The 26,178-nt window shown below is 34.0% G+C and overlaps 1 protein-coding gene across 1 annotated transcript in view; it reads left to right on the forward strand.

Annotated features, from left to right (window-relative positions):
* Positions 1 to 11,254, forward strand: part of ANXA10 (annexin A10) — a 122,185-nt gene extending 110,931 nt beyond the window's left edge. The window contains exons 7-12 of the mRNA XM_059174787.1: positions 1,528 to 1,581; positions 1,679 to 1,772; positions 2,465 to 2,560; positions 4,844 to 4,902; positions 8,655 to 8,777; positions 10,763 to 11,254. Coding sequence (XP_059030770.1) covers positions 1,528 to 1,581; positions 1,679 to 1,772; positions 2,465 to 2,560; positions 4,844 to 4,902; positions 8,655 to 8,777; positions 10,763 to 10,831 — 495 coding nt within the window. The 3' untranslated portion in view covers positions 10,832 to 11,254. The remainder of the gene's footprint in view (positions 1 to 1,527; positions 1,582 to 1,678; positions 1,773 to 2,464; positions 2,561 to 4,843; positions 4,903 to 8,654; positions 8,778 to 10,762) is intronic.
* The last annotated feature ends 14,924 nt before the right edge of the window (positions 11,255 to 26,178 follow it).

Here is a 26,178-nt window from a genome sequence, read left to right on the forward strand (position 1 = left end):
ACCAAGAGAACACTTGGTGGAGAGAAATCTGAATATTTAGGAGCTAGTTTATGAGAGTGATAATGCCTCAGGTCATTAAGATATTTTCTGCATCCTTGCTCATCTTGGTTTTGGAATGGTAGTTCTGGACAACTCTGGACATGTAGGTGATGAGATATAGAAGTCCACAGTATGAGCATTTTTCAAAATCAGCTGCCAAACCATACAGCTGGTTAATTTACTATCTTTTTTGTCTCAATTTTGTCAGAGCCAAGTAAACTTCTATGTTGCTTTAGCCTCATCTTTCCTCTCACTGGAACTAAAGAATCTCCCTAAGTTTTCAGTCTCACATAGTCTATCAATGTGATCTACTTTATAGCTCCTGGCTACTAGAACAATCTGTCCCTGCTATGGCCCTAAACAACTCCATCTGTCAAGCTTCCCAACCAGGTTCTAGCTAACATGCAAGTTCCTCTGTTAGGAGCAGATAAGAAATTTGGAGCCCATTGATGCTACTTAGGGATTGAGATCAATTCAAGAGAGTTGTATTTAGGACTTCCCTCTGTTTGATCTTGCTATATCACTGAGTTCCTAGCAATGTGGTTATTTCAAGAGTCCAAAAAGATGATAGGATCAGAAGCCACTGTATTCTCAATGTTCTCTCAGCATAGTTAGACAAGAAAGAAATAGGAAGAGAAGGAAAAAAAAAGAAAGAAAGAGAAAAAGGGAGAGAGGGAGGGAGGAGAAAAAAATAAAGAAGAAGAAGAGAAGAGAAGAGAAGAGAAGAGAAGAGGAGGGGAGAGGAGGGAGGGGAGGGGAGGAGGGAGGGGAGGGGAGGGGAGGGAAGGGGAGGGAAGGGAAAAGAAAAAGCCTTCCCTCCAGATCTCAAGCCAAGAGCAATAGTAAACGAATGGTCTAATCGCATGTCTCTTTGAACTCTTCCCCCCAGACCGTATAGTCATAATCCTTGGAGATCAGAAGCTCCTGCACTGGCTAGCCCTCCTTCCCTCCTGTTTGTAATGGAATCTCTAATCAACTTGGCCATATTTATTCTTTATATGATAAATGGGTGGGAGTGGTGGTCATGATACAAATTTGTAAAATATTCTTACTCCACAAAATCTGGATTTCATTATTATTTTGTTGCATGTATCCTATTTGACAAGGTAGAGACTGAATATTAACTCATTCTTTCTCTCTGCATTTTCACTCCAACTACGTTAAATCCAATAGTACTACCCACTGCCAGGCCTTGGATGATGCCCAGTTTGATGGGAAGAAGACACTGCACAGAGAGTCATAAGAGTAAAAACACTTCAATGCCTTTGAAAGATTACCACTGGTGCAAAGAAAAGATTAAACCCACATTTTTAAAAAGGACCTATGTTTCATATAATATTCAACAAATGTAGACTAATTTCAAATAATGATAGAATTTTTTAAGAAATTACCAATGTTTTTGGCGATTCAAAGATTTTTGTCCCAATAATCCTATATGGGTTGTTAATTAAGAAAATTGACAAGGGAAAACCTGTGCTTATTTTACAGGGAACCAGAGAGGAAGGATATACAGACCCTGCTATGGCTGCTCAGGATGCAATGGTAACTAGAACCAGATCTCAAAGTGACTATGAAAAAACCTTTGTTAAAATGGTCTGTGGTGGTTATGGGGCTACTTCCTAGCAATATGATGTTTCAGGTCCTGTGGGAAGCCTGTCAGCAGAAGACAGGAGAACACAAAACCATGCTGCAAATGATCCTGTGCAACAAAAGCTATCAACAACTGTGGCTTGGTAATTATTAATCAGGTTTCTTTTTAGCTACTTAACTGATAGTTTAATAGAAAGCAAATAGTTAACTAGAAGGGGAAAAAAGGGAAATGTTACATATAGAGGAAAGTCAGTGATCACAAAGGTACTTATTTTGAATTATATTTATACAGAATGTCTTATCTAATGACATTACTAAGGAATGATTTTTTCTTATAATTTTATTTTTTCCAAAAATTGAATTATATAAACTTTAAATATTGAATCTTTCAAAATCATCTCTATTTCTGATGGAGAACTTACCCAAATAAATTAGCTATTTTCTATTAGGCATATTAGATGTTTTCTTGAAGAGAATATAGTAATCATGGTTTAACTAGTTCATTACAAGTCAAGGAGATTATCATTAATGTCATGATTTATGTGAAGCCATCATATTTGTCTTAGAGGTACACTCATATTAGCTTGTATATTCTTTGGCTTCTATATTTTTCTGTTTCTTTTAGTTAAAAAAATTGTTTTATTTTTTTTCTACATATATAAAACACTATAAAAATTGTGAAAGATAGTCTACTCCAACTCAACCTGTACCCTTATACTTTACTTTCATTATGTGTAACAAGCTAACCAATATTTATATTTTAAACTTACAATATTTATATTTTAAAATCATAATATGTACAAAATATCCTTTTAATTATATCAATTTGTTGAAGTTTTCCAGGAATTTCAAAATATTTCTGGGCAAGACATAGTAGATGCCATTAATGAATGCTATGATGGATACTTCCAAGAGTTGCTAGTTGCAATTGGTAAGTAATGATTTATTTGGTGTACAGCAGACCTTGGATTCCACAATAAGTGCTGATTAGCTCTGATTGAATTAAACATGCATGACTTTGCTCTTCATTGAGTTACTTTCCCTGAATTTAATTATTTAGTGAAGATGTTAACTCTATAGAGGAAAAGCACATTAGCTACTCATACAATGCACTAAACTGGCAACTTGATAACTTGAATGAACAAATACCCTTCCCTAATAGCTGGTTCAACTTTCATACTGGGAAACATTGAAATCTCACTCTCTCAGGTAACTGGGATCTCACACCTTTGAATTCATTTATATGTACTGATTTCCATTCCCTTGTTAAAAAGCAGATAAATGCTAGAAATTTGGCTTCCTTTTCTCCAAGTGGAAGAGTCTTTTTGTCATCATCTTTAATATATTGCCTTTAGGAGTAAGTTCTACCATAAACAAAAATTTACCAAGTTGTTACTCAATAGAGATTTCTCCAGGCTATTGTGAAAGGGACATACTTCCATCTCTTTTCTAAGAAAAGATATCTTCCCATAGAGAGGAAAACAGTGGCAGTTTTCCATAACAACTACTATGAAACCACTATGCTGTACCTTGTTCTGTGCTGTGACTTGACAGCATACATTGTAGGAACTACAAACAAAACGTCTTTGTGAAATGTCCCCATAAAGAACACACATCAAGTAAACACTTACATTTGTTGAATAAATGTATATTATGATTTTTCATTCCTAGAATGGCACAAATATACATGGGCATTTGAGATGGCAAGAAACATAATTTTTATATCTTAGCTTCTAAAGGAGTTTCAAGCTAGGGTTCCATTAAAAAGGTTTGGTGGGGTCTATGAAATCCTTAAAATACTATATAATATATGAGTATGAAAATAGTTTCATAACATATCACACTGCAACTCATTTAACAAGGCCAAGGAGGCTAATTGACTACTTCAAAGTCCATCAACTAATGAGCAACAAAGTTATGACTAGAACCCATGTCATTTGAATTCCAAGATTGTTCTCTTTCCACTATATACCAAACCACAAACAAAGCAGTAGGTAAGAGCAAATAGTGGACATGAGAAACAGCAAAAAATAATTTAACTGATTCATTCATTTATTCATTTATTGAGTCATCCACTATTGTGACCATTGATTTAGGCTGTGCAAATGGAACAGTAAAGCAACAACAAAAGCTCTTTCTCCTGAAAGTGTCCACATTCTAGCAGAGACTCAAGAGTGTTCCATGAAGTTCACAGTTACAAATAAATGTAAAAGATGAAGGCATGGTCTTAAAACCTAAAATTATCATTTGAACTGTAGAAAAAACAACTGTTGTGATGACTTTATTTTGCCCAAAAGTTATAGCCTCACATATGTTACTCATTTTTTTATTAATTTATTTACTTATTCAAATAAACATTATTGAATTGTCAGTAATCATCAAATGACCTCCATCAAGGACAACTGTTCACTAGGCTCTAAGTGGTTCTAATGTCATAATGGTTTTGATTAGATGACTCCTAACACTACTCCAGTCCCCTTATGACCCATCCAGAGTTTTGTTTGTTTGTTTGTTTTTAAGAGATCTCAGATTTGGGACGCCTGAGATGTTCAACTGGTTGAGCATGCGACTCTTGGTTTTGGCTCAGGTCATGATCTTAGGGTTGGAGATTCAGTCCCATGGAGATTCAGTCCCAGTGGGGAGTCTGCTTGAAATTCACTTTCTCTCTCCTACTCCCCACCCACTCTCAGTCTCTGTCTTTCCTCTCTCTCAAATAAATTAAAAAATCTTTAAAAAGAAGAGAGAAAAACCTCAGATCTATTCACAAGTCTGTGAGGGACTAAAAATAGTGTTTGGGAAAATGAATCAATTGTATATTGAGTTTTATAATGATAAAAATCTATAATAGTGGTGACAGCCTGGATCTCTTTGAAGCTTTATTTAATTTTCAGGTAAAAGGGACACATTTTTCTTCACTAGACACTGTGAAAGAACTAAGAGATCTCCAAGAAAAAGACATAGACTAAATGAAAACCTGAATGAGTTATTATAATATTGTTGCTTTACATGTTTCTATAGGTTATGGTTTTACCACTATTTTAAATATTGAAATTTTACTACAATGTACAATGAGGTTTCCCACATAGGACTCAAAAAGTTTCACTCTCCTAGGATTTTAACAGTAAAAAAGAAGTGTTTTCATTGTTTCCCAAATTCTGAAAAAAATATATGTTGTCACTTTCAAATTTTCTTTTTTTTTTCTGATTTTTCCTAGTTCTCTGTATTCGAGATAAACCAGCCTATTTTGCTTATAGACTATATAGTGCAATCCATGTAAGTATGACCCACATATTTTTAAAATTTTCCCAGATAATCATGTTTACTTTCTCAAAGCACTAGGTTTACTTTTATTATTTAAACATTTTTGAACTTGTATACAAATATATTTGTTTCAAACAAAATATGCTCAAGTGGGGAAAAAATGTATTATACACCAAAATGAGAACACCAAATAAATAATGCTCTGCTTTCCTTGTCAAATTGAGTTACTTGAAACGTAACACTCCATGGGATCTATCTCCCCCAGGTGGTTTAGCACTTCTTAGCATATGAAGAAGCTAGTAAATCCAAAAGCTTTTTGTATTTTGCCAAAGACCCCTACTTCACACATAACTCAAGCACAAAACATATAGTATCAAGCAGGAAATGTCAAAACATTATAAACCCTTAGTAAGAAATTGCTACATTTCTGAAATTTAAAAAAAAAAAAAAACATGAAATAATGCCAGTGGTTATTTTTAAACTTGAAGTGTTATTTTAGAAAGTACTTTAAGAAGAGATGGCTAGACAATAATAATCTATTTTGTAATTAAATGAAAGTGTTGTTCATATTTAGTGTGACAGTCAATCACACTTCCTTTGATGCATTTATCTTCAAAGAAACAAACATTTAAATGCATGAGACAATGCATATTTTATCCATAATGTGCATAACACATTTTTAGAGAAAGAAAAGTTCTGATACAAACCATTATACATATATCATATCTCAAAAAAACTCTGTGAAAATTAATTTTTTAAAAGTCAGTAGTTTTAAAAGTCTGTTTTATCCTCAAAGTTGTTTTTACAGACCAACTTATTAAAAGTAGCTAGCAAGCTGGGATAATATGATAATAGTTAAGAATATTTCTATTATATATCTTTTGTAAAGAGTATTTTTTATTTACCTACAAGAACCAACCTACGTATCCTCAGAACACATGTATCCTATGTTCACAGCTCTCTGTTTCTATTTTATTCTATTTCCAAGCAGAAAAAAAATTGACTTGATTTTTTAAAAAAATTTAAATAATGTATTGGGCAATGCTATAGAATTATTTAAACAGTGTCCTTCTCCAAAAAAAAAAAAAAAAAATGAAGTTTCACTTGTGAATGACCATGAGGAAATAAGCATAATTAGTTTGATTCCAAATCTGTCCAAGTTGAGGGCTACTTATTCTAATAATAAATAAAAATTCTTTCTGTGTGTGTTTCAATGCAAAAATGAAAATGCATGTACTTACAACTGGTTTAGAGGTAAAGAGAAGGATTGTATATTCAAATAATTTAATTTTTGACATATGATGACCTTAAATGTAAAATATTGGTCAAAGCTGTTTACACTACCCCTAAGCAAAGAAAACTGCAGGTATTTTTCTCCGGTGCATTCTAAGTGAATGATACACAATTTAAATATGGAAACTTGGGTAAATAATTTATTTACCTCAAATTATGAAAAGATTGCTTAGAGGTCTATACCCAAAACATTCAGACATCAAAAATTTTATTATGCCTATACACATACACACACACACACACACACACACGTGTATCTCTACACACATATATACATTATGCTTCTTGGCCACTGGATGTCCCCATTATTCCATTTGAAAAGACAAATTGAACTTGGTTTATAAAGCAATATTCTTTCTGGAGCTAGTATACAGGAATCGATTTTTTATTTTTCAGTATTTGAGTTTAAATCCAAAAATATTTCAAATACCTGGAATTTTTATTTTTACAATTTTTAGTAATAGACTGTAAAATAAAAATGTAATTGCTGTGTCACTCAAACATATCAATGTTCCTCTAACATAATTCGAAACCCCCTCCCTCCCTGGTCTAGAATTTTTACCTAGAAAGAGCAAATGATCAGATTTGTATTTTATAATGCAGTGTGAGGGAGACAGTGTGAAGGTGGACCAGGCTCAAAGGAAGGAACTATTGCAGAATCAGGAAGGAGAGAATGTGAAGGTTGGCCAGGTGGTGAAAGGAAGGAACTACTGCAGAATCAGGGTGAAATGATAAGGGCCAGAATCAAGGTAGTGACAATGAAAATAGATATTACGGGACATTTAAGAAGTAAAATAGGAAGGGGTCCGAATGCTAATGTGGAAGATCCTGAACTCACTTCCTCCCACCAACACACCAAATCTACACCTACATATGCAATTCCTCCTGAAGAAGAACTGAAAACTGAGCAGCTTCTGCACAACAAATAATGAAGGGTCCACACAGAGAAGGATAGGAGAGTTGGAGACAGAGTCACCTCTACACATAGACCTATAGTAAGGAGGGATATCACTGAGGTGCCTGTGCACAGATCACTATGAACCAGATCACTGGGCATAGCGATGAAACAGCAGTATAAAGGGCAAATATACTGTAAGTAAAGGAAATTCATTCATTAACCGTAAAACATCCACCACATGGGTGAGGAACTGTTGGAAGTCTCTCCAGGGTCAGAGGTGCGAACAAGTACCAATTTTCACATTTCTCCTCCACCTTGATAGCAGAGACAGAAATGGTCCAGATGCTCTACCCGGCCTGCTAGCGCAGCCCCAGCATGCCCTAGGCCCCTGACCCACACCACTCCAGCAGTTCCACTACAAGCAATATACAGATGGCCAACTGGCCAACGGGCTCATGAAAAGATGCTCAATATCTCTAATCATCAGGGAAATACACATCAAAACCACAATGAGATATCACCTTGCACCTGCCAGATTGGCTATTATCAAAAAGACAAAAAATAATATGAGTTGGCAAGAATGTGGAGAAAAGAGAATCCTCATACAGAGTTGGTGTGAATGTAAATTGGTGCAGCCAATATGGAAAACAGTATTGAGTTTCCTGAAAAACTTAAAAATAGAACTACCATCCCATTCAGCTATTCTACTTCTGAGTATTTATTCAAAGAAAATAAAAACACCAATTTGAAGAGATATAAGTGACCTTATGTTCATTGTGGTATTATGTACAATAGCCAAGAAATAACCTATGTTTCCATCAATAAAGAATGTTTCACACACACACACACACACACACACATGCACACAGACACAGGAATATTACTCAGCCATTAAAAAGAATGAAATCTTCCCATTTGCAACAACATGGATGGACCTAGAGGGTATTATGCTAAGTTAAATAAGTCAGAGAAAGACAAATACCATATTATTTCATTTATGTGTAGAATCTAAAAAACAAAACAGATGAATAAACAAAACAGAAACAGATTCACAGATACAAGAAACAAACTGCTGGTCACCAAGGGAGAGGGGTGGGGAAACAGGTGATATAGCTAATGGGAATTCAGAGGTACAAACTTCCAGTTATAAGATAAATAACTCCCTCTGATTTAACATACAGTTTAGGGAATGCAATAACTGTAAGGCAAAAAACTGTATGGTGAAAAATTAGATTGATGGAAACATTTTGTAATGTATAAAAATACAGAATCACTATGACATACCTCTGGAACTAATAGGCAAAAGTATGTCAATTCTACTTCAACAAAATAAATAAAGCAAAGGAAAGAAGTCAAACAGGTAGAATACTTCACTGTGTGTACACATATGAGAGAAGGCGAAGTCTCAGAGGATATGGGAGTCTGACTTGGGCACTCCCCCGATCATGATGCCAGTGTTTGAGGAGTACAGCATGAATAAACAGCCACAGAAAAGAGGTTGAGTCTATATTAGATAGATTAACTTTAAGGTACCGTTTTCCAATTTTTTTCTCTCCTTTTCTGTATCTTTTAGGACTTCGGTTTCCATAATAAAACTGTAATCAGGATTCTAATCGCCAGAAGTGAAATAGATCTGATGACCATCAGGAAACGATACAAAGAGAGATATGGAAAATCGCTGTTTCATGACATCAAAGTAAATCTCCTACACGTGATTTATGTTCATTATCATTTTTAAAACTGATATGAGAGCTTTAAGTAACCTTGTGTTAGAATCTAAAAAGTTAACTATTCTGACAAGATGATCTACTTTAGTCCATTGGACAGTATTTAGTGCATCAACAAGGGCTAACTGAGGAATGCCCTTCATCTCAGTAAGGGAATTTTTTATGTGTTTCAAACAAAAATTGTTGATGGAGTCATGTAAAGTATTCTTCCCTTAATTGTGTAATTGGGCTTTGTGAGTTAAATTTTGAGCATGATCAGTATCAGGAAAGGTACAATTTACAATAAGGCCACACTAATTGTGAAAAGGCTTCTTAGATCAGTTCAGTTCTCTTCTCATATTGTCATAGAAGGCAGGGCAGCCAGTGGAATCTCATAAACTGGTAACGTGCAGGAATTTAACTTTGATAGTTATGTAAAATTCTATGCACCCCTTTAGCTGTTGAAGGCCAAAGCAGCAATGATTCTGAAGTAAACAAACAAATTTGTCCATTCTAATATGTCTAAGCTTTAGTCTGGATTTTGATAAAACTTAGCAAAGAATTATTAGGATATACAGGGCTACACATGTAATTTTTGGCACCCAATCTAAAATTAAAATATTTCACCTCTCATTCAAATAATTATAAAGAATTTGGGGATGGCATCACCAGAGTATTAAACCAAGCACAAGGCCCTGATAATATATCTTACCTTATACTTTGCATGTAGATTAGTGCTGTTACCTGTTCACATTGCTTTACACTGAAATTTTCAATTGCATAAAATCGCTTTTTAGTTTATTAAAAGTGATCCAGAAGCAACTTGACAACCTAAGGACCAAAAGACCATAAAAATAACAGAAGACCCTGTAAGCCTTTGCATAACCAAAGTCACTCCAAAAAAGACATTGCAGGCGTTAAGAGACATTTTATTCCTTTATTTTGATAAAACTCCCCTTGCACCTACCTTCAAAACCCTAAACTTTAAGCGGCGATGAACATTTCTCACTGAGAAATGTCATAACTCATTTTCTAAATGAATAAGTGGATTCTAACATGTATACTTCAATTAACCAAGCCACCTCAAAGTCTACATGTAATTAATATAACTTTACTAAATGCATTTAAAACAGTGAATTATAATTGCATGACTTTTGTAAGCGAACATTAATATGAGAGTTGATTTTTAACATAGTTTTTATAATCCCATTTATTTCTTACTCTTATTGTTTTAAAAAACTTAGAAACTATAGAAGATCATAAAAAGGAGGTAAAAATTGCCCTTATTCTTCACCACAATCAGTAATGAAATGTTGTAGGTGCTATGTTTTTAAAAATATATGTAAAATTAATATGCTTTACTACAAAAAGGAATACTTTTACTGAATCATGGTATTCCACTGTATAAGTTAGAAAATACATAAATATCCCAAATTTTAAATATTGATTTTTACTTTTTCACTATTATGCATAATGTTGTCTATATTTTTTAGTGTAAATTTTTGTGCTCATCAATTTTGTGCTCATCAATAGATCATTATTTCCTTAGGATACACTTCTTGAAGTAGAATTACTGCATTGGTGAGTGTAAATGCTTTTAAGTCTTTGGAGGCGTATTGTCAATTTGCCCTCCAGACTCTAAGCTGATTTATAACAACAATATTAGTACACCTCTTTTAAAGTTGAGATTTAATTCTACTGTGAGTTATTCTTTTCATAAACACACATTAGGGTTCAATCAACTTTATATAAACCCTATTCTATTGACTATAACCATGCTATTATTTTCCAATAACTTCCAGTGGGAATAGTTCTCAGAACATATTGAATTTTTAGATGAAAAGAGTGAACAGTTTTGGAAATGGTAATGGCCCATGGATCTTTCTCGTTGTAATTCAGAGGAACCATGCTTCTTTTTTAGAAATACTATAACATTTTATTTCAAATACATTGTTTTTTTGTTTGGTTGTTTCAGAATTTTGCTTCAGGGCATTATGAAAAATCTCTGCTTGCCATCTGTGCTGGTGATGCTGAAGACTACTGAGTCAAAAGAAGGAGGCAGAGGACACAGCATTCCTATTTACAGACCTGTCTAAATAAAGAGTTTGTGAGAAGTTTGCCTTGTTAGAAACATTATAGCTAAATTATAGAATCAATTTTCTCTTCTATCTTTAAAATTATTCTAAGCCAAAGAAAAATCTATTGATAAAATATATGACAGTGGATATGTACTTATCACCCAAATCAGCAGTTTACTAAATGGAATAATAAAATAATGGAATAATAAAAATAATTTCATTGAAATATATTTTATCTAAATGCAAACTGTCAGTTGCCTACAAGAAAATCTGTTTATACCTGTCCTTAGCATGGTTGGGGAGAGGAAAACATGGTGTGGGGCCAACCCCCTTAGAGAAATTTTCAAGATTTTTGTACAAATGCAATAAAGTTAAAGTTAACAACTAAAGCTGTGTCCATTTAAAAGAAAATGAAGATATAAAACAGCAAAGTGCAGCCATACAGATCCTTGTCAGGCTTTGATATGTAAGAGACCTGGGTGTAAAAATGGGTGTATGGGTCTGTGTGTGAATGTAGATGTGTGTGTGACTGGTGGCTGTATTTGACAACCATTCTAATAAAGGCAGTTTATCCCTACCTAACTGTTTTTTTAAAAAAATACGAATGCTTAACCAACCCAGTATTTGCCTGTCAGTGTCAGAAAAGTCATTGCTCATTGCTTTTGTCTTCCCTGCTTAACATCAACATCAAAGCCATTTAGAAGCTATTATGTGCTTTGTACCATCAGTAAAGGCTGGCTCCTTATGTGTCTGAAAATTCAGTAAATTAGGAACAGCAAAGGAAAAACATTGAAGTAGGTTTGGGAGAGATTCTAGACTGATGCTACAAACTAGCTAAGACTAAAAGCAGAAACAGATACGGATGAATCCACAAGAGAGGGCTCCCAATATATGCAAGGGAAAACACAAAACCCAAGATCACAGGAAGCAGCAGTAAATGAAGTCAAGCAAGGAAAATGAGGACACATGCAATAAATCTAGATGACCTGGCAAAGTTGATGGTAGTGCTCTGTTCCACATGGAAAGTTCTTTTTCAATAGCTTATAATCCAGTCCCTGTAGATCTGTCTTCACCAGTCTCAGGAGAAGTGAAAGCTGTATTCAGAACCTGTTTTCTTACAGGCAAAATGATATTGGACATTTAGAACACAGTGACTGGGAACAACATGAAACATTTAAGAATAATTAGACTTCTGAAATCACTTTCGAGGTTTGAACTTACTGCTGTGGCATATGATGTCACATCATTTTAAATTGGCTTTGATTTTTATCTTTTAAAAAACTTTAATATTTTAGTCAAAAGTAGTAATTATTTGAGATATTTAGCATAGCTATTCTTCCAGATAATTTTTTTAGATAAGAGTTTTAATACAAGAAAAATGTTAGAATTCCTACTGAGAATTTAGATATTTAAATGAAATGTTTCCTCACTAGGACATTTTTTGTGTAAGTAGTTCAATAAATTCTAAAATTTATACTTTTGCTAGGTAATACCTTTTATTTCTTTGGTAAGGCATGGTGTCATCAAATCAAAAAAAAATCTGGACTTGTACAGAAAGGGGTTTTATTCAAAAAGATATTGCAGTAAGTGGGAGGAAGAGCTGCACTAGGGAAAGAGGGACTACTGCCACAAAGAGGGTGTTCTGACTGTGAGATTTACAGGGGTCTCAAGGGCCAGCCAGAAAAGGATTTTTACATTATAGGGATGAATAGACATGGCTAGAAAAAAATCAGTTGTGGGAGAAGGGATGAATTTGTGGTGTGATTGGACAATTCATCTGGGAATGTCGTTGGTTAACATTGCCAGTCATTGATCTGAGATTGGACAGTGGATCTCAGTTCATCTGGGAAAGCCTCCAGTTAGTTTTCAGCAGGAGCTAAAGGGTGGATTAAAGTCCAGGGACCTATGGGGAAGGAATAAACCTGAGTAAAGTTTAGTCAAGTTATATATTTTGTCCAGATTAGTCAGTAGGGGAAAACAGTTCAGCTAATCATTTATGAGGCAAAGAATAGGAATTTGATGGGTGTGTTGAGAACTATTATTGGTAAGCTGGGAAACATCAGCAAGTCTTGTCTGAGTCATATGAGAAAGAATTGTTCTAGGTTTTAAGCCATTTTCTGAAATACAAATGGGCGGGAACATTTCTGGATCATTTCTATTTTCCAGGATCACAGTGCTTAGGTAAAGATTAACAACATCAATGTTTTTTTTTTTTTTTCCCAAACTTTTGTCTTGAATGCTTCACTTTGGTTGTTTAAATGCTAATACAACATTATCATCTTCACCATCATATAATTCACTTAGTGAAGTCCTCTAAAAAAATCAAGTATTTAAATTATTATCATTGTTATTTGTGTTAAATGATATTTGGCTGTTTATATCATCTTCAAATGTTTACTACACCTGATGGACTGTATAACAAGTGAAATATGTTTGATTTAATTAAAAACTTCCCCCATACTTAACCTATAGAGAAAAAAAATTTTAAGGAATAAATTTGCTTTTGGTGTGTTACCAGTCTACAATAAAGGAAAGTAAATTACCACTGAATTGCTGGCCATTCCAGAGACCAAAAAAAATCAGATATGGAAAGACTGCAGATAGGTGCTTATGTCCACTGCATTCAGTATTTTACTATGCTCAGTTTAGCTCTAAATCAGTTAAACTTGTAGTGTTCTTATATAATAGCATATTGTTATTATCAAAGTTAAATATTTCACATATGTTAACAACAGTGCCAAATATGTGATGTCACTGAAAATGGCACAGTAGGTGCCCATCTCTCCCCAGAAGCATCAAAAATAATCATGCAAAAACTGTCAGTATTAAATTTGCCAGAACTCTGGAAAATAGTCATTAACTCTAAGTCAAGAAAAAAGTTACAGAAGGTAAGAAAAATTTGTGACATTTTTATTCATTCTTTCCCCATTCTCCTCCTAGCTAAGTGGCGTCTTGAGGACAGCAACCTGTCCCCAAGGTGGACCTCTGGCTCCTTGTTCTAAAATGAGCAGATTTGGCTTATTAACAAAGAATATGTTTGTCTGTTCTGTCTGGGAGCTTCCTAAAGGACCAAGGTGAGGCACTTGTCTTTGTTTTGTCCAACTCAGAATTCACTCAAGGAGGAAAAATCTTAAGACAAATGAACCACTTGCAGCTGTCTAGGGCAAAAGATTACAGTTGAAGCAGTACAATTAATTAACGAAAACCTGTGAAGAAAATTTGGAAAATCTATACATTCCTCATATATAGGGGATTTAGAAAGCCATGCACATGCCTAAGGCAGGACTCATGACTAAAAACACTTGAAAAAATACTAAGTGTTCAACTGGTCTCTAGAATTAGTCCAAGCGGAAAGTGAAGGGCAAGGCAGAGTTGTAAATGGTCTAAATGTTGAAAGGGGTAACCCAATGCAGAGCCAATCTACAAAACATGGAAGAATTTTTTTTTTTAATTCCTCCTCCCCCACCTCTTCTTCTCTCTTTCTTGTTCATTCCTGTGTTCAAAGAAATATTTGTCAAAACAGTGGCTGAATATAAGCTAAAGAGACAAGGGCTTCAGAGACCACATAGGATGAAAAATATAGACATTATAAAAATTGTTTATAAAAGTCACTAAATAAAACTACAGCTACAGTGAACAGCTAGAAACAAAAACAAATGTTAAGAAGAAAAAAATTCTAGAATTACCACATCATAATATTCAAAACATACAGTTCTCAAAAAATTTTATGAAGCATGAAAAAACACAAAAGTATACTCATTAACAAATTAAATTACTAAAAACTATCCCCAAGAAACAAACAACACAAAGGGATAAAACTCATAAAAGTCAAATATTAAAACAACAAAAGTAAGTTCTTCATTATCAGTAATTATTTTAAATATAAAATGGATTAAATGTAAATGGATCAAATGATAAAGATTGTAGAATGGATTAAAAAACAAAACACAATTCAACTATATGTTGACTGTAAGAGACTCACTTTTGATCCAAAGACAAAAGGTGTTAAAAGTGAAATGATGGGAAAAGACATTCCCCACAAATAACAAATAAGAGAGAGCTGAGTAGCTTATACTAATATCAGACAGAATCGACTTTAAGTCAAAAACTGTAACAAGAGGGGGTCCCTAGGTGACTCAGTCAGTTAAGCATCTGATTCTTGATTTTGACTCAGGTCATGATCTCAGAATTGTGAGATCAAGCCCCACGTTGGGCTCTGCACTCAGTGGGGAGTCTGCTTGGGACTCTTTCTGTCCCTCTCCCTCTGTCCTTTCCTCTCTCTCTCTCTCTCTCTCTCTGGAATAGATAAATAAATCTTAAAAAAAAAAACTGTTACAAGAGATTTTAAAAAGACTATATATTGATAAAAGTTTTAATTCATCTAGAAGATATAACAAGTAAAAATATGTAAACCCCAAACAAAGCAACCTTCAAATATATGAGGTAAACATTACAAAATGGAAGGAAGAAACTGGCAGTTCTAAAATAATAGATTCCAATACCCTGCTTCCAATAATAGATAGAACATTTAGACAGAAGATCAATAAGGAAATAACTAACTTAAACAATACCATAACCAAGTAGACCTAATGGACAATATACCCAATAACAGCAGAATATACATTCTTCTCATATACAAACATTATCCAGAAGAGACTGTATGTTAGGCTACAAAACAAGTTTCAATATATTTAAAAATACTTAAGTCATACAAAGTATCTTTTCAGGCCATAAAGGAGTGAAGCTAAAAATCGTCAACAGAAGGGTAATTGGAGAACTGACAAATATATGGAAATTAAACAGCACACAAACAATGGATCAGAGAACAAAAAATCACAGGAAAATTAGAAAAAAAATCATATAAATGACAGTAAAAACACAACATTCCAAAATTTATGGGACACAAGGAAAATAGTGCTCAGAGGAAATTTATACCAGTTAATGCCTTTTTCATTGAAAAGAATGAGAGATCTCAACAACCTAATTTTATACCCCAAAGAACTAGAAAAAGGACAGTAATCTAAAACTTAAGTAGCAGAAAGAAATAAATTAAAAATATTAGTTGGTGATAAATAAAACAGAGAATAGGAAAACAATAGAGAGCTCAATAAAACAAAAGTTGGATCTCAGAAAAAAAATAAACAAAACTGACATTTAACTAGATTGACAGAGAAAATAAAAATGATGTAAATAAAACAAAATAAATAAATTAGAAATGAACATGGGGACATTACTACTAATGCTACAGGAATACAAAATATGAAATACAACTAACGGTACACCAAAAAAATTATATAATCCAAGCAAAATGGACAAATTCCTAGAAATACATGAATTACCAAAGCCAACTCAAAAGAAATAGAAAATCTAGTAAAACTTATAATGGGCAAAGAAATTGAATCAGTTATCAAAAGCCTCCCAACAAGGAAAAGACCAGACCAGCTGGCTTCACTGGCAAATACTACTAAACATTTAAAGAATTAGTACCAATCTTTTTCAAACTCTTCCAAAAAACAGAAGAAGAAGAAATATGTCATAACTCATCTGTTAGCTCTGTATTGCCTGATGCTAAAATCATACTGAGACATTACAAGAAAAGAAAAGTACACACCAATATACCTTATTTTAGACTATTTTAAAAACATAAAATAGTTGAGGATGCAAAATCCTCAACAAAATACCAACGGAGAGTCCAACAGCATATTTAAAAGATTATACGCTATGACTCAGTGGGATTTATTCAAGAATGCATGAGTAATTCAACATAAGACAATCAATCAATCTGATATACTACATTACTAGAATGAAGGTGAAAAAGAAGCCATAGGATCACCTGAGTTAATGCAGGATAAGCATTTGAAAACAGCCTTTTCACAAAAAAAAAAAAAAAAACACTTATTATACTAGGAATACTAGAGAACTTCCTCAATATAAGAAAGAACATTTATGAAGAGCTCACAGCTAATATAATGTTAAAAGACTAAAAGACATTTCCTAAAATCAGCAAAAAAACAAAGATGTCTGGTTTCACCATTGCTATTCAACATTTTACCAACAGTACTAGCCAGAGCAATTAGAGAAAAAAAAAAAGAAGGCATCCAAATTAGAAAGGAGAAAGCTAAACATCTCACAGATGACATGATCCCATGTATAGAAAATCCTGAAGAGTCCACAAAATAAGTATCAGAGCTAGTAAATTTCCTAGTTGTAGAGTTCAATATCAACACTCAAAAATCAGTTATGTTTCTATGCACAAGCAAGGTACTTCCTGAAAAGGATACTAAAGAAAAATATCCAATTACAATAGCATCCAAAAAATAAAATACCTAAGGATAAATTCATCCAAGGCTAAAGACTTGTATGCTGAAAACTACAGCATTGCTAAAAAAAAATTACAGAGGAGCTAAAAATGGAAGTACACATTTTGTTTATGGATTGGGAGAGTTAATTTTGATAAAACAACAATGCTACCAAGTGATCCGTAGATTCACTACAATCCCTATCAGAATCCCCATAATCCCTTTTGAAGAAGTAGAAAAGACAATCCTTAAATTAAATAGAACAGTAAAGGATGTTGAATACCCGAAACAATATTGAATACGAAGAATAAATTTGGAAGAGAACTCCCCTGCTTTAAAAGCCATACACACACACACACACACACACACACACACACACACACATATACATGCATACACACATAGGTCTGTGTGCGTGTATATATATATATATACATCAGTGATACATATCAAACTTATTCAAATGGATTCAATAGCTAAACCTTAACATTCCTATAAAAAAACATAGGTAGAGGGGCACCTGGATAGCTCAGTGGGTTGAAGACTCTGCCTTCGGCTCCAGTCACCATCCCAGCATCCTGGAATCGAGCCCTACGTTGGGCTCTCTGCTCTGTGGGGAGCCTGCTTTCTCCTCTCTCTCTCTGCCTACCTCTCTGCCTACTTGTGATCTCTCTCTGCAAATAAATGAATAAAATCTTTAAAAAAAAATAAAACATAGGTAGAGGGGTGGCTGCATGGCTCAGCTGGTTAAGCATCCAACCCTTAATTTCAGTGTAGGTCATGATCTCAGGGCGGTGAGATTGAGCCCTGTTTTGGCCTTTGCACTCAGCAGGGTATCTGCTTGAGATTCTCTCTTTCTCTCCCCTGCCCCCCTTGCTCCCCCCCACTCTCCCTCGCTTTCATTCTTTCTTTCTTCCTCAAAATTAAAAACATTTGTGTACCAAAGAACATTATCAAGAAAAGAAAAAGATACCTTCTAGGAGAAAATATTTGCAAATCATGTATCTGGTGAGGATTTTTATATAAAATATACAAAGAATATCTACAAATCAAGAACAAAAAGAACAACATAATTGGAATTTGGTAAAGAATTTCAGTAGACATTTTTCCAAAGAGAATATATACATTGTGTCATAACATGAAAGGGTGTTCAACATCAATGCAAATAAAAACCACAATGAGATATATATCACTTCATATCCCCTGGAATAGCTATTTTTTTTAAGGGAAAATTATAGATGTGGTGAGATTTCTTAGAAAGTTAAGCACACAGTTACTATATGACCCAGCCATTCTATTCCTAGGCATATACCCAAGGAATTGAAAGCAGGCACTCAAATAAATATATGTACATGTTCATAGAAGTACTATTCACTATGGCCCAAAATTGAAACAACCCAAACAGTCATCAATTAGATAAGCAAATTGTATATAACATACAAAAGAATAGTATTCAGCTATAGAAAGAAGGGCAATACTGTTAATGCTATAACAGGTATGAACCTTGAAATATTATAGTGAAAGAAATCAGAGACAAAATGTTACCTATATTGTATGATTCCATTCATATTAAATATCCAGAGTTAGCCAAGCCATACAGAGAGAGAACAGATTGGTAGTTGCCAAAGTCGTGTCAATGAAGAAATGAGAGAATGGGAGCTACCACGTAATGGGCACAAACTTTCCCCTTGGGTTAATGAAAATGTTTAGTGACTACATAGAGTTGGTTGTTGCACAACTTTATGAATGTACCAAATGTTGTTAAATAATTCTTTTCGGAGTGGTTTATTTTATTTAATGCTATGTAAACTTTACCACAATAATAACAATAGTAAATCACGTTTTAAAAATAGTTTAAAATAATTTGGATTTTAATGGCTTCTTAGATTATTGCATCTTTTTTTTTTTTTTTTTAATTTTTTATTTTTTATAAACATATATTTTTTATATACATATATTTTTATCCCCAGGTCTGTGAATCACCAGGTTTACACACTTCACAGCACTCACCAAATCACATACCCTCCCCAATGTCCATAATCCCACCCCCTTCTCCCCAACCCCCTCCCCCCGGCAACCCTCAGTTTGTTTTGTGAGATTAAGAGTCAATTATGGTTTGTCTCCCTCCCAATCCCATCTTGTTTCATTTATTCTTCTACCCACTTAAGCCTCCATGTTGCATCACCACTTCCTCATATCAAGAACCTAGATGTCCATCAACAGATGAATGGATCAAGAAGATGTGGTATATATACACAATGGAATACTATGCAGCCATCAAAAGAAATGAAATCTTGCCATTTGCAACAACATGGATGGAACTAGAGCGTATCATGCTTAGCGAAATAAGTCAAGCAGAGAAAGACAACTATCATATGATCTCCCTGATATGAGATTATTGCATCTTAAAAAAATTTTTTTTCCATTTCAGTGCAAAGTACTACTATTCTGGAATGAACAAGATGCCTTTGTTTTTACTTGACACTTTGCTATTACAATGACATTAAAAATAATTTTCCTTAAATGAATAAACAGCATAAAATAAAGTTAGATGCCAAAATTCATATACATCATTTACTACATTTATATTGAATAAATCTTGATCAGTTATATTAGGCAAGCAAACGGAAGGACAGCCTTTCTATTTTCAGTCCCAGAGAGCAAATGAGAAACCAGTTCGCAGTCTTCACATTCTTTACCTAAAGAGTCTAATAAGAAATTAATTAGAAAATCAAATAAATGAATTGAAAACAGTTCTATTAAACACAAATAACAAAACAATTTATACTTCTTATGCCACTATTACTAGGAAAATTATTGACTTTTTTTTTTTTTAAAAAGTAAAATGTTTAAGGTGAAAATTTAAGAATTATGTTGCTGGATCATCATGGGAAAACCTTTTTTTCCTACACTAAACTCATTCTGGCATGTGCTAGTGACATTATTTGTAGTCAGCAGTTGGTCCTGTTGGATAATTCCATGTCTATGAGCTCAGAAATTAAATAGATGCCATTTGCAATGTAGGAAACACCCTTCGTTGGACACTAGAATGAGCTCTATCCATTTGTCCTTTAAATACGTTTCATTGCCAGCTAATTCTTCTCAAGATCCTATGAAGCTACAAAAATTGCAAATTTTCACCTAATAGAGTTAAAACTGACATCATTACTCACTTTCTTATGTTAACTCTCATATTCTATAAGAAGGGAAGAAATTCCTGCTAGCCACCAGGAGGCAAAAGCAATAGAGGAACATTTTTCCCTCTTGTCAAATTCACTCATGTCACTTCAGGCCTGAGTGGTGAGTTTGGGAGAAGGAGCTGCTATTGTCATTTGACTCATATCCTTCCCTCTGTCTTCCTCCCTCTTTTCCTCCCTCCACTTCCTTTTCTTGTCTGACTTCTTTGACACCTGGCTCTGTGTGTTTCATTGTTTCTCTTTGAATAACATATTGCCTGTCTTCTGTTGTCTCTCTTTTTTCTGCTCATTCTCTTTATCTTTCTCTGTTAATCTCTACGTCTTTCTCACTCCGTCTGTCTTTTTGCCCGTATTTTCATCTCTATTTCTATTTTTGTCCATCTCTCTCTGTCTTTCTGTGTTTGTGTCTCATTTTTTTTAAGATTTTATTTATTTGTCAAAGTGGGGAGGGCACAAGCAGGGGGAGGGGCAGGCAGAGGGAGAAGCAGGCTCTCCTCTGAGCAGGGAGCCTGTTGTGGGACCCCATCCCAGGACTCTGGGATCATGACCTGAGCAGAAGGCAGAAGCTTAACTGAATGAGACACCCAGGTATCCCACTGTGTCTCATTTCTTTATCTCTCCCTACTTCTCCTCTTCCTGATGGTCTGTCTCTATATCTGTTTTTGTTTCTCTCATCGTGTAGCTCTGCCTTTCCTGCACACATTTCCCTGTGTCTTCCTCTGTCAGTCTTTCCGTCTGCCCCTTTCTCTTAGTCTCTATTTCAGATCCACCTCCTACTAAGAAGATACGCGCTTGTATTTTCCCTATTATGTAGTAATGTAGATGATAGAATTTAGGGAGGAGGATATTGCTGTTTTATTTAGGAGACAGGAAATTGCAGTTTCACTCAAGACTATCCTTTATAAACCACATCTGACTGAGAATGAAAACCATGTTAATTCAGCTTCATCCATATCACTTCCACATTAATTGTTCTGTCAATCCCAACTTTAGAGGAGAAACACAAAGTTTTGAAGTTTGACCCTTAAGCCCCCAAATTAAATACATGATTTGGATTTATTAATAAGAAACTTTAAGTTTGTAACAGTTACAATCATATGATCCTGTTAAACAGCTGGAATTAACAGAAAAAAATAACTTAAAAAAAAAAGAACAGCTAATCATTGGATTGTGTTTGTTTTAATTAGATAGAAGGGTGATAGATAGATCACACAACAGATAGATAGGTCACACAACATTTTCACCATACCAAATGTCCACAAAATTATACACTTTAAAATGATTAATTGTATGTTATATGAATGTTACCTCAAGAGCTTGTGTTGGCTCCTTCCAGAGGCCAGTGAGGAGAATATACTTCCTTGCCTTTCCCAGCTTCTACAGGCTGCTGCAAAGTCCTTGGCTCATAGACCCTTCCACATTCATAGCCAGCAAGGGTCAGTTAAATTTCTCTGGCTCTCACATCTCTCTGCCTCTGACTCTCCTGCTACTCTCTTTCATTTATGAGGACCCTTGTGATTACATTGGATCCATCCAGAAAATCCAATCTGCAATATTAGTTCCCCCTTTGCTACATAACATAATCACAGGTTCCCAAGATTAGGATCCAGACATATTTTTAGGGGACAGGGATTATTTTGCCTACCACAGAAATCATTCCAGAAGAAAAATAATTATACTCACCCCTCTAAGTCCCAAATGCAGGCAATTGCTCTGGAACGGTTAAGTTCTTTTCCATGAAGTTGATTCATTATGAGTTAATTTCTTATTCCATGATTGAATAAACTGACAATTTTCTCTTGTCCTTCATAAGCTTCTACATTCCAACATAATAATCTACCCAGAAATATGAATAAACCAAAGAAGCCCTTACTGCTCCATTTTTTTCTCCTGCTTCTGGAAGTGAGGGAAGGGAAATTCTGCCCCCTTTACATTTTCCTTTGTGTTCTCTCTCCTTCTCCCCTTTTTTACGTTGGGGCGCTAAGTATATCCTCTACTTCTAACTCCTTTACTCTACCTGACATACATTACAGGATTATCCCTATATTTTTGTTATTTTCGTTGTCTTTTATTCTATCCTTTACTCAAAGACATGGGAAATACTTTCTTTGCTAGCCTCCATAATACTCAGGGAAATATAAGACACTAATGACCCTTAATAAATACACCAAAATTCCTTTTCATTTATTTTCAACATTATCCAGGTTTGAAAGTTTAACTAGTTAAGAATGTCAATATCTACTAAAAGGCAAACAGCATCAACTGGAGAGGAGATACTCTAGAATAAACTGAGACCATGCAACAGTCTGTTAGCCTATAATGACACTAGAAAATACAGACCTATTTTACACATTTAGTGTCAAGTCAAATCCATGGTGATTTAACTAATTCCAAATAATATAAGATCTTTCTGGTATAAAATTTCTAGAGAATAGAAGATTGTTTGTTTCCTATGTATTTTATTTGCAAAAGATTTATCATCATTTTCTAAAGTTTAGTTTTATCTCAATATATTTACATCTATTTTTTTATTGACTTCATGTTCTGTTCATGCACAGTCTTACCAGTTTTTGACAGAGGTAGTTGGTATGCTTTTTTCATTCAGACAACTTAGAAATTGTTAGGAAGAAGGAATAAAAATTCTTTTGAACTCTGTCGTTGTGTTCCTCACCCACTATAGCAAAGTCCTTAACATTATCATCTAGAATTACCTGGGAACAATGAAATGGATGAATATAAACATTCAAAACAAAAGCAGAGGATTACCAGAATCTGTGAAACACAGAGTCAAAATATTTTTTTTAAGTCTGGATGGAAATATATTTCTAAGTATGAATTTTATTATTTATAGGAAAGTATAATATAAAAATTAAAGAGATACAGAGTCATAGAGATTTTGGTATATAGTACTCCCTTCCAGTCTTGTATATACAAATTTATGATGTAGTATTCTAATATTTATGCTTAACACTATATCGGGAGCATTTGCCATGTCACAGAATATTATTTGCAAAGATGAATTTTAGTGGCTATAAAATAGAGCCACATACAGGTGTTAAAATTTATCTAACCTTTCCTTTATTGTTGGATATATAGGTAGCACCAGTTTTTAATTATAGATAAGTATGATATGTTATAGACTGATCTGTGTTCCTCAAAATATCATGTTGAAATCCTAAGCCCCAGTATCTCAGCATGTAACCGCATTAGGATAAAGGGTCACTGTAGTTGTAATTCATCAAGATGAGGTCATATTAGAGTAGGATGGACCCCTAATCTGATATGACTGGTGTCCTTATAAAAAGAAACTTGGACACAGAGCCATGTACACAGGGAGAAACCATGAACATAAAGGCAGAGATTGGGATGATGTGACTACAAGCCAAGGAATGTCAATAACTGACAGCAAACTACCAGCACTAGGAGAGAGGCAGGGATTATTCTCCCTCAGTCTTCGGGGAGAATGAATCCTGCCTGGACATTTGGCCTCCAGAACTGAGAGCTTACAAATTTTTGTTGTTTAAGCCACCAGTCTGTGGTGCTTCACTACAGCAGCTTAGGAAACTAGTAAAATATTTTTTTAAATTTCTTTTCAGTGTTCCAGAATACATTGTTTATGACCACACCCAGTGCTCCATGCAATAGGTGCCCTCCATGATACCCACCACCAGGCTCCCCCAACCTCCCATCCCTCTCCCCTCCAAAACCCTCAGTTAGTTCCTCAGAGTCCACAGTCTCTCATGGTTCATCTCCCCCTCCAATTTCCTCCAACTCCCTTCTCCTCTCCATCTCCCCATGTCCTCTGTGTAAATTTTTACATCATTTTTGTATCTTTGATTATATAATTATATATTTCAATATATATATACTTCTATATATATATAATTATATACTTCAAAATTCTTTGAAGTAGAATTACTATGTTTAAAATATTTTTAAAGGATATTTCTATTTATAGTCCTATCAATATAACTGGTAATTGCAATCTTTGCCAATTAACAAATGAACTATAGTATATTATGAATTTGCATATTTTTACTGTTAGACTATTTCACATTTTATTTTCTCTGTAACTTTAGAATGTGGGAAAACTATACCATTTATTATACCTATTTTGCATTTGAAGACTTAATAAACTGTCATTAATGTAATCATTTTTCTGTTGATTCTTTTGGATTTTTTAGTGGCCAGTAGCTTCATCTGAAAATAATACTAGTTATGAAAATAAGAGCTAACAGTACCAATTACCTATATTAATTATTTTAATCTTCACAACAATTCTTCAAAGCACATAGTACTATGATTCCCAATTTATAGATAAGAAATAACCCCAGATACTACATGTTAAGTGACAGAGCTGGAGTTCACAAATCTCGCCATTTTTTTCTAATCTTTTTCTTTCTTTCAGCTTCTCCTTTTTTTTTTTAATTTAAATTCAAGTTAGTTAAATGCACTGTAATATTAGTTTCAGGGGTAGAATTTAGTGATTCATGGTATAACACCCAGTGCTCATTACATAATGTGCCCTTCTTAATGTCTATCACCCAGTTACCTCATCTCCTCAACCCCCCTCCCTCCAGCAACCCTTAGTTTGTTTCCAGTTAAGTATCTTTTATGGTTTGCCTCTCTCTCTGTTTTTAGGTTATGTTATTTTTCCTTCTCATCCCCTATGCTCATCAGTTTTGTTTCATGAATTCCACATATGAGTGAAATCATATGGTATTTGTCTCTCTGACTGACTTATTTCACTTAGCATAATACACTCTAGTTCTAGTTATCTGCATCATTGCAAATGGCAAGATTTCATTCTTTTTGATGGTTGAGTAGTATTCCATTATATAAAAATCATTAAAATAATATTATATCATTAATATCATTAAAATAATATTATATCAATATTATATCCTTAGTAACTACTAGATCATATCATAAAAACTTTGATCTATATGAGTCTATATTTTTCCATGAAAGTACCATAAAAAGTAGTCATGGTTGAATTATACTTATTTCATAAATATTAATATGTATTGTGTTACAGCATTAAAGGAATAAAGAACTAAAAACACTTTGCTATAATACTATCAGTATAAGCACACTGTCTAATGAATGGAAATTTGAGAAAGGAAAACTTGTTTACCATCTATGTTTCAGAATACACAACCTGTGGAAAAAAAGCTATCACTAGAAAGATTACTAAAACAAAATTCACAGGTTCATGGTAGTATAAATGGGATACAAGTCTAGAATATCCAATGGGAATACATTCTTGGTACATATACTCCTAGAAATCAATTTTAACATGTTACTCTCAGTCTCTTGATCTCAGAAATATTAAACAAATCAGAAATATCAAACAAATAAACTAATCAGGGAGATGTTAGTATAGTAGAGGTACATACAGGTACTAACATCTTGATTTAGTGAAAAATAAGTTTAAGTCTTACCTCTGTGACCAAGAATTGCAAAGAACATATAAAATAAAATTTTAACATGCACTTGAATGTTGGAGAACTGATAATGTCTATACGACAAATATCGAAATATCAAGTTAGATATTAAGCAAATTCTGTAGAGGGTCTTCCAAATGTAATATCCAAAATGACAATTAAAACATTTCTATCATAGAACATGTTATTATATATACTTATGTACACTATACAACGTGTGGGTTATTTTTACACTTTATTTTTTTCCATTTTATTTTATCTTATTTCTTTTCAGTATTCCAACATTCATTGTTTATGAACCACACCCAGTGCTCCATGCAATACGTGCCCTCCTTAATACCCACCACCAGGCTCACCCCACCCCCTACAC

This window comes from Mustela lutreola, chromosome 1, assembly GCF_030435805.1.
Source record: "Mustela lutreola isolate mMusLut2 chromosome 1, mMusLut2.pri, whole genome shotgun sequence".
Lineage (NCBI taxonomy): Eukaryota > Metazoa > Chordata > Mammalia > Carnivora > Mustelidae > Mustela > Mustela lutreola.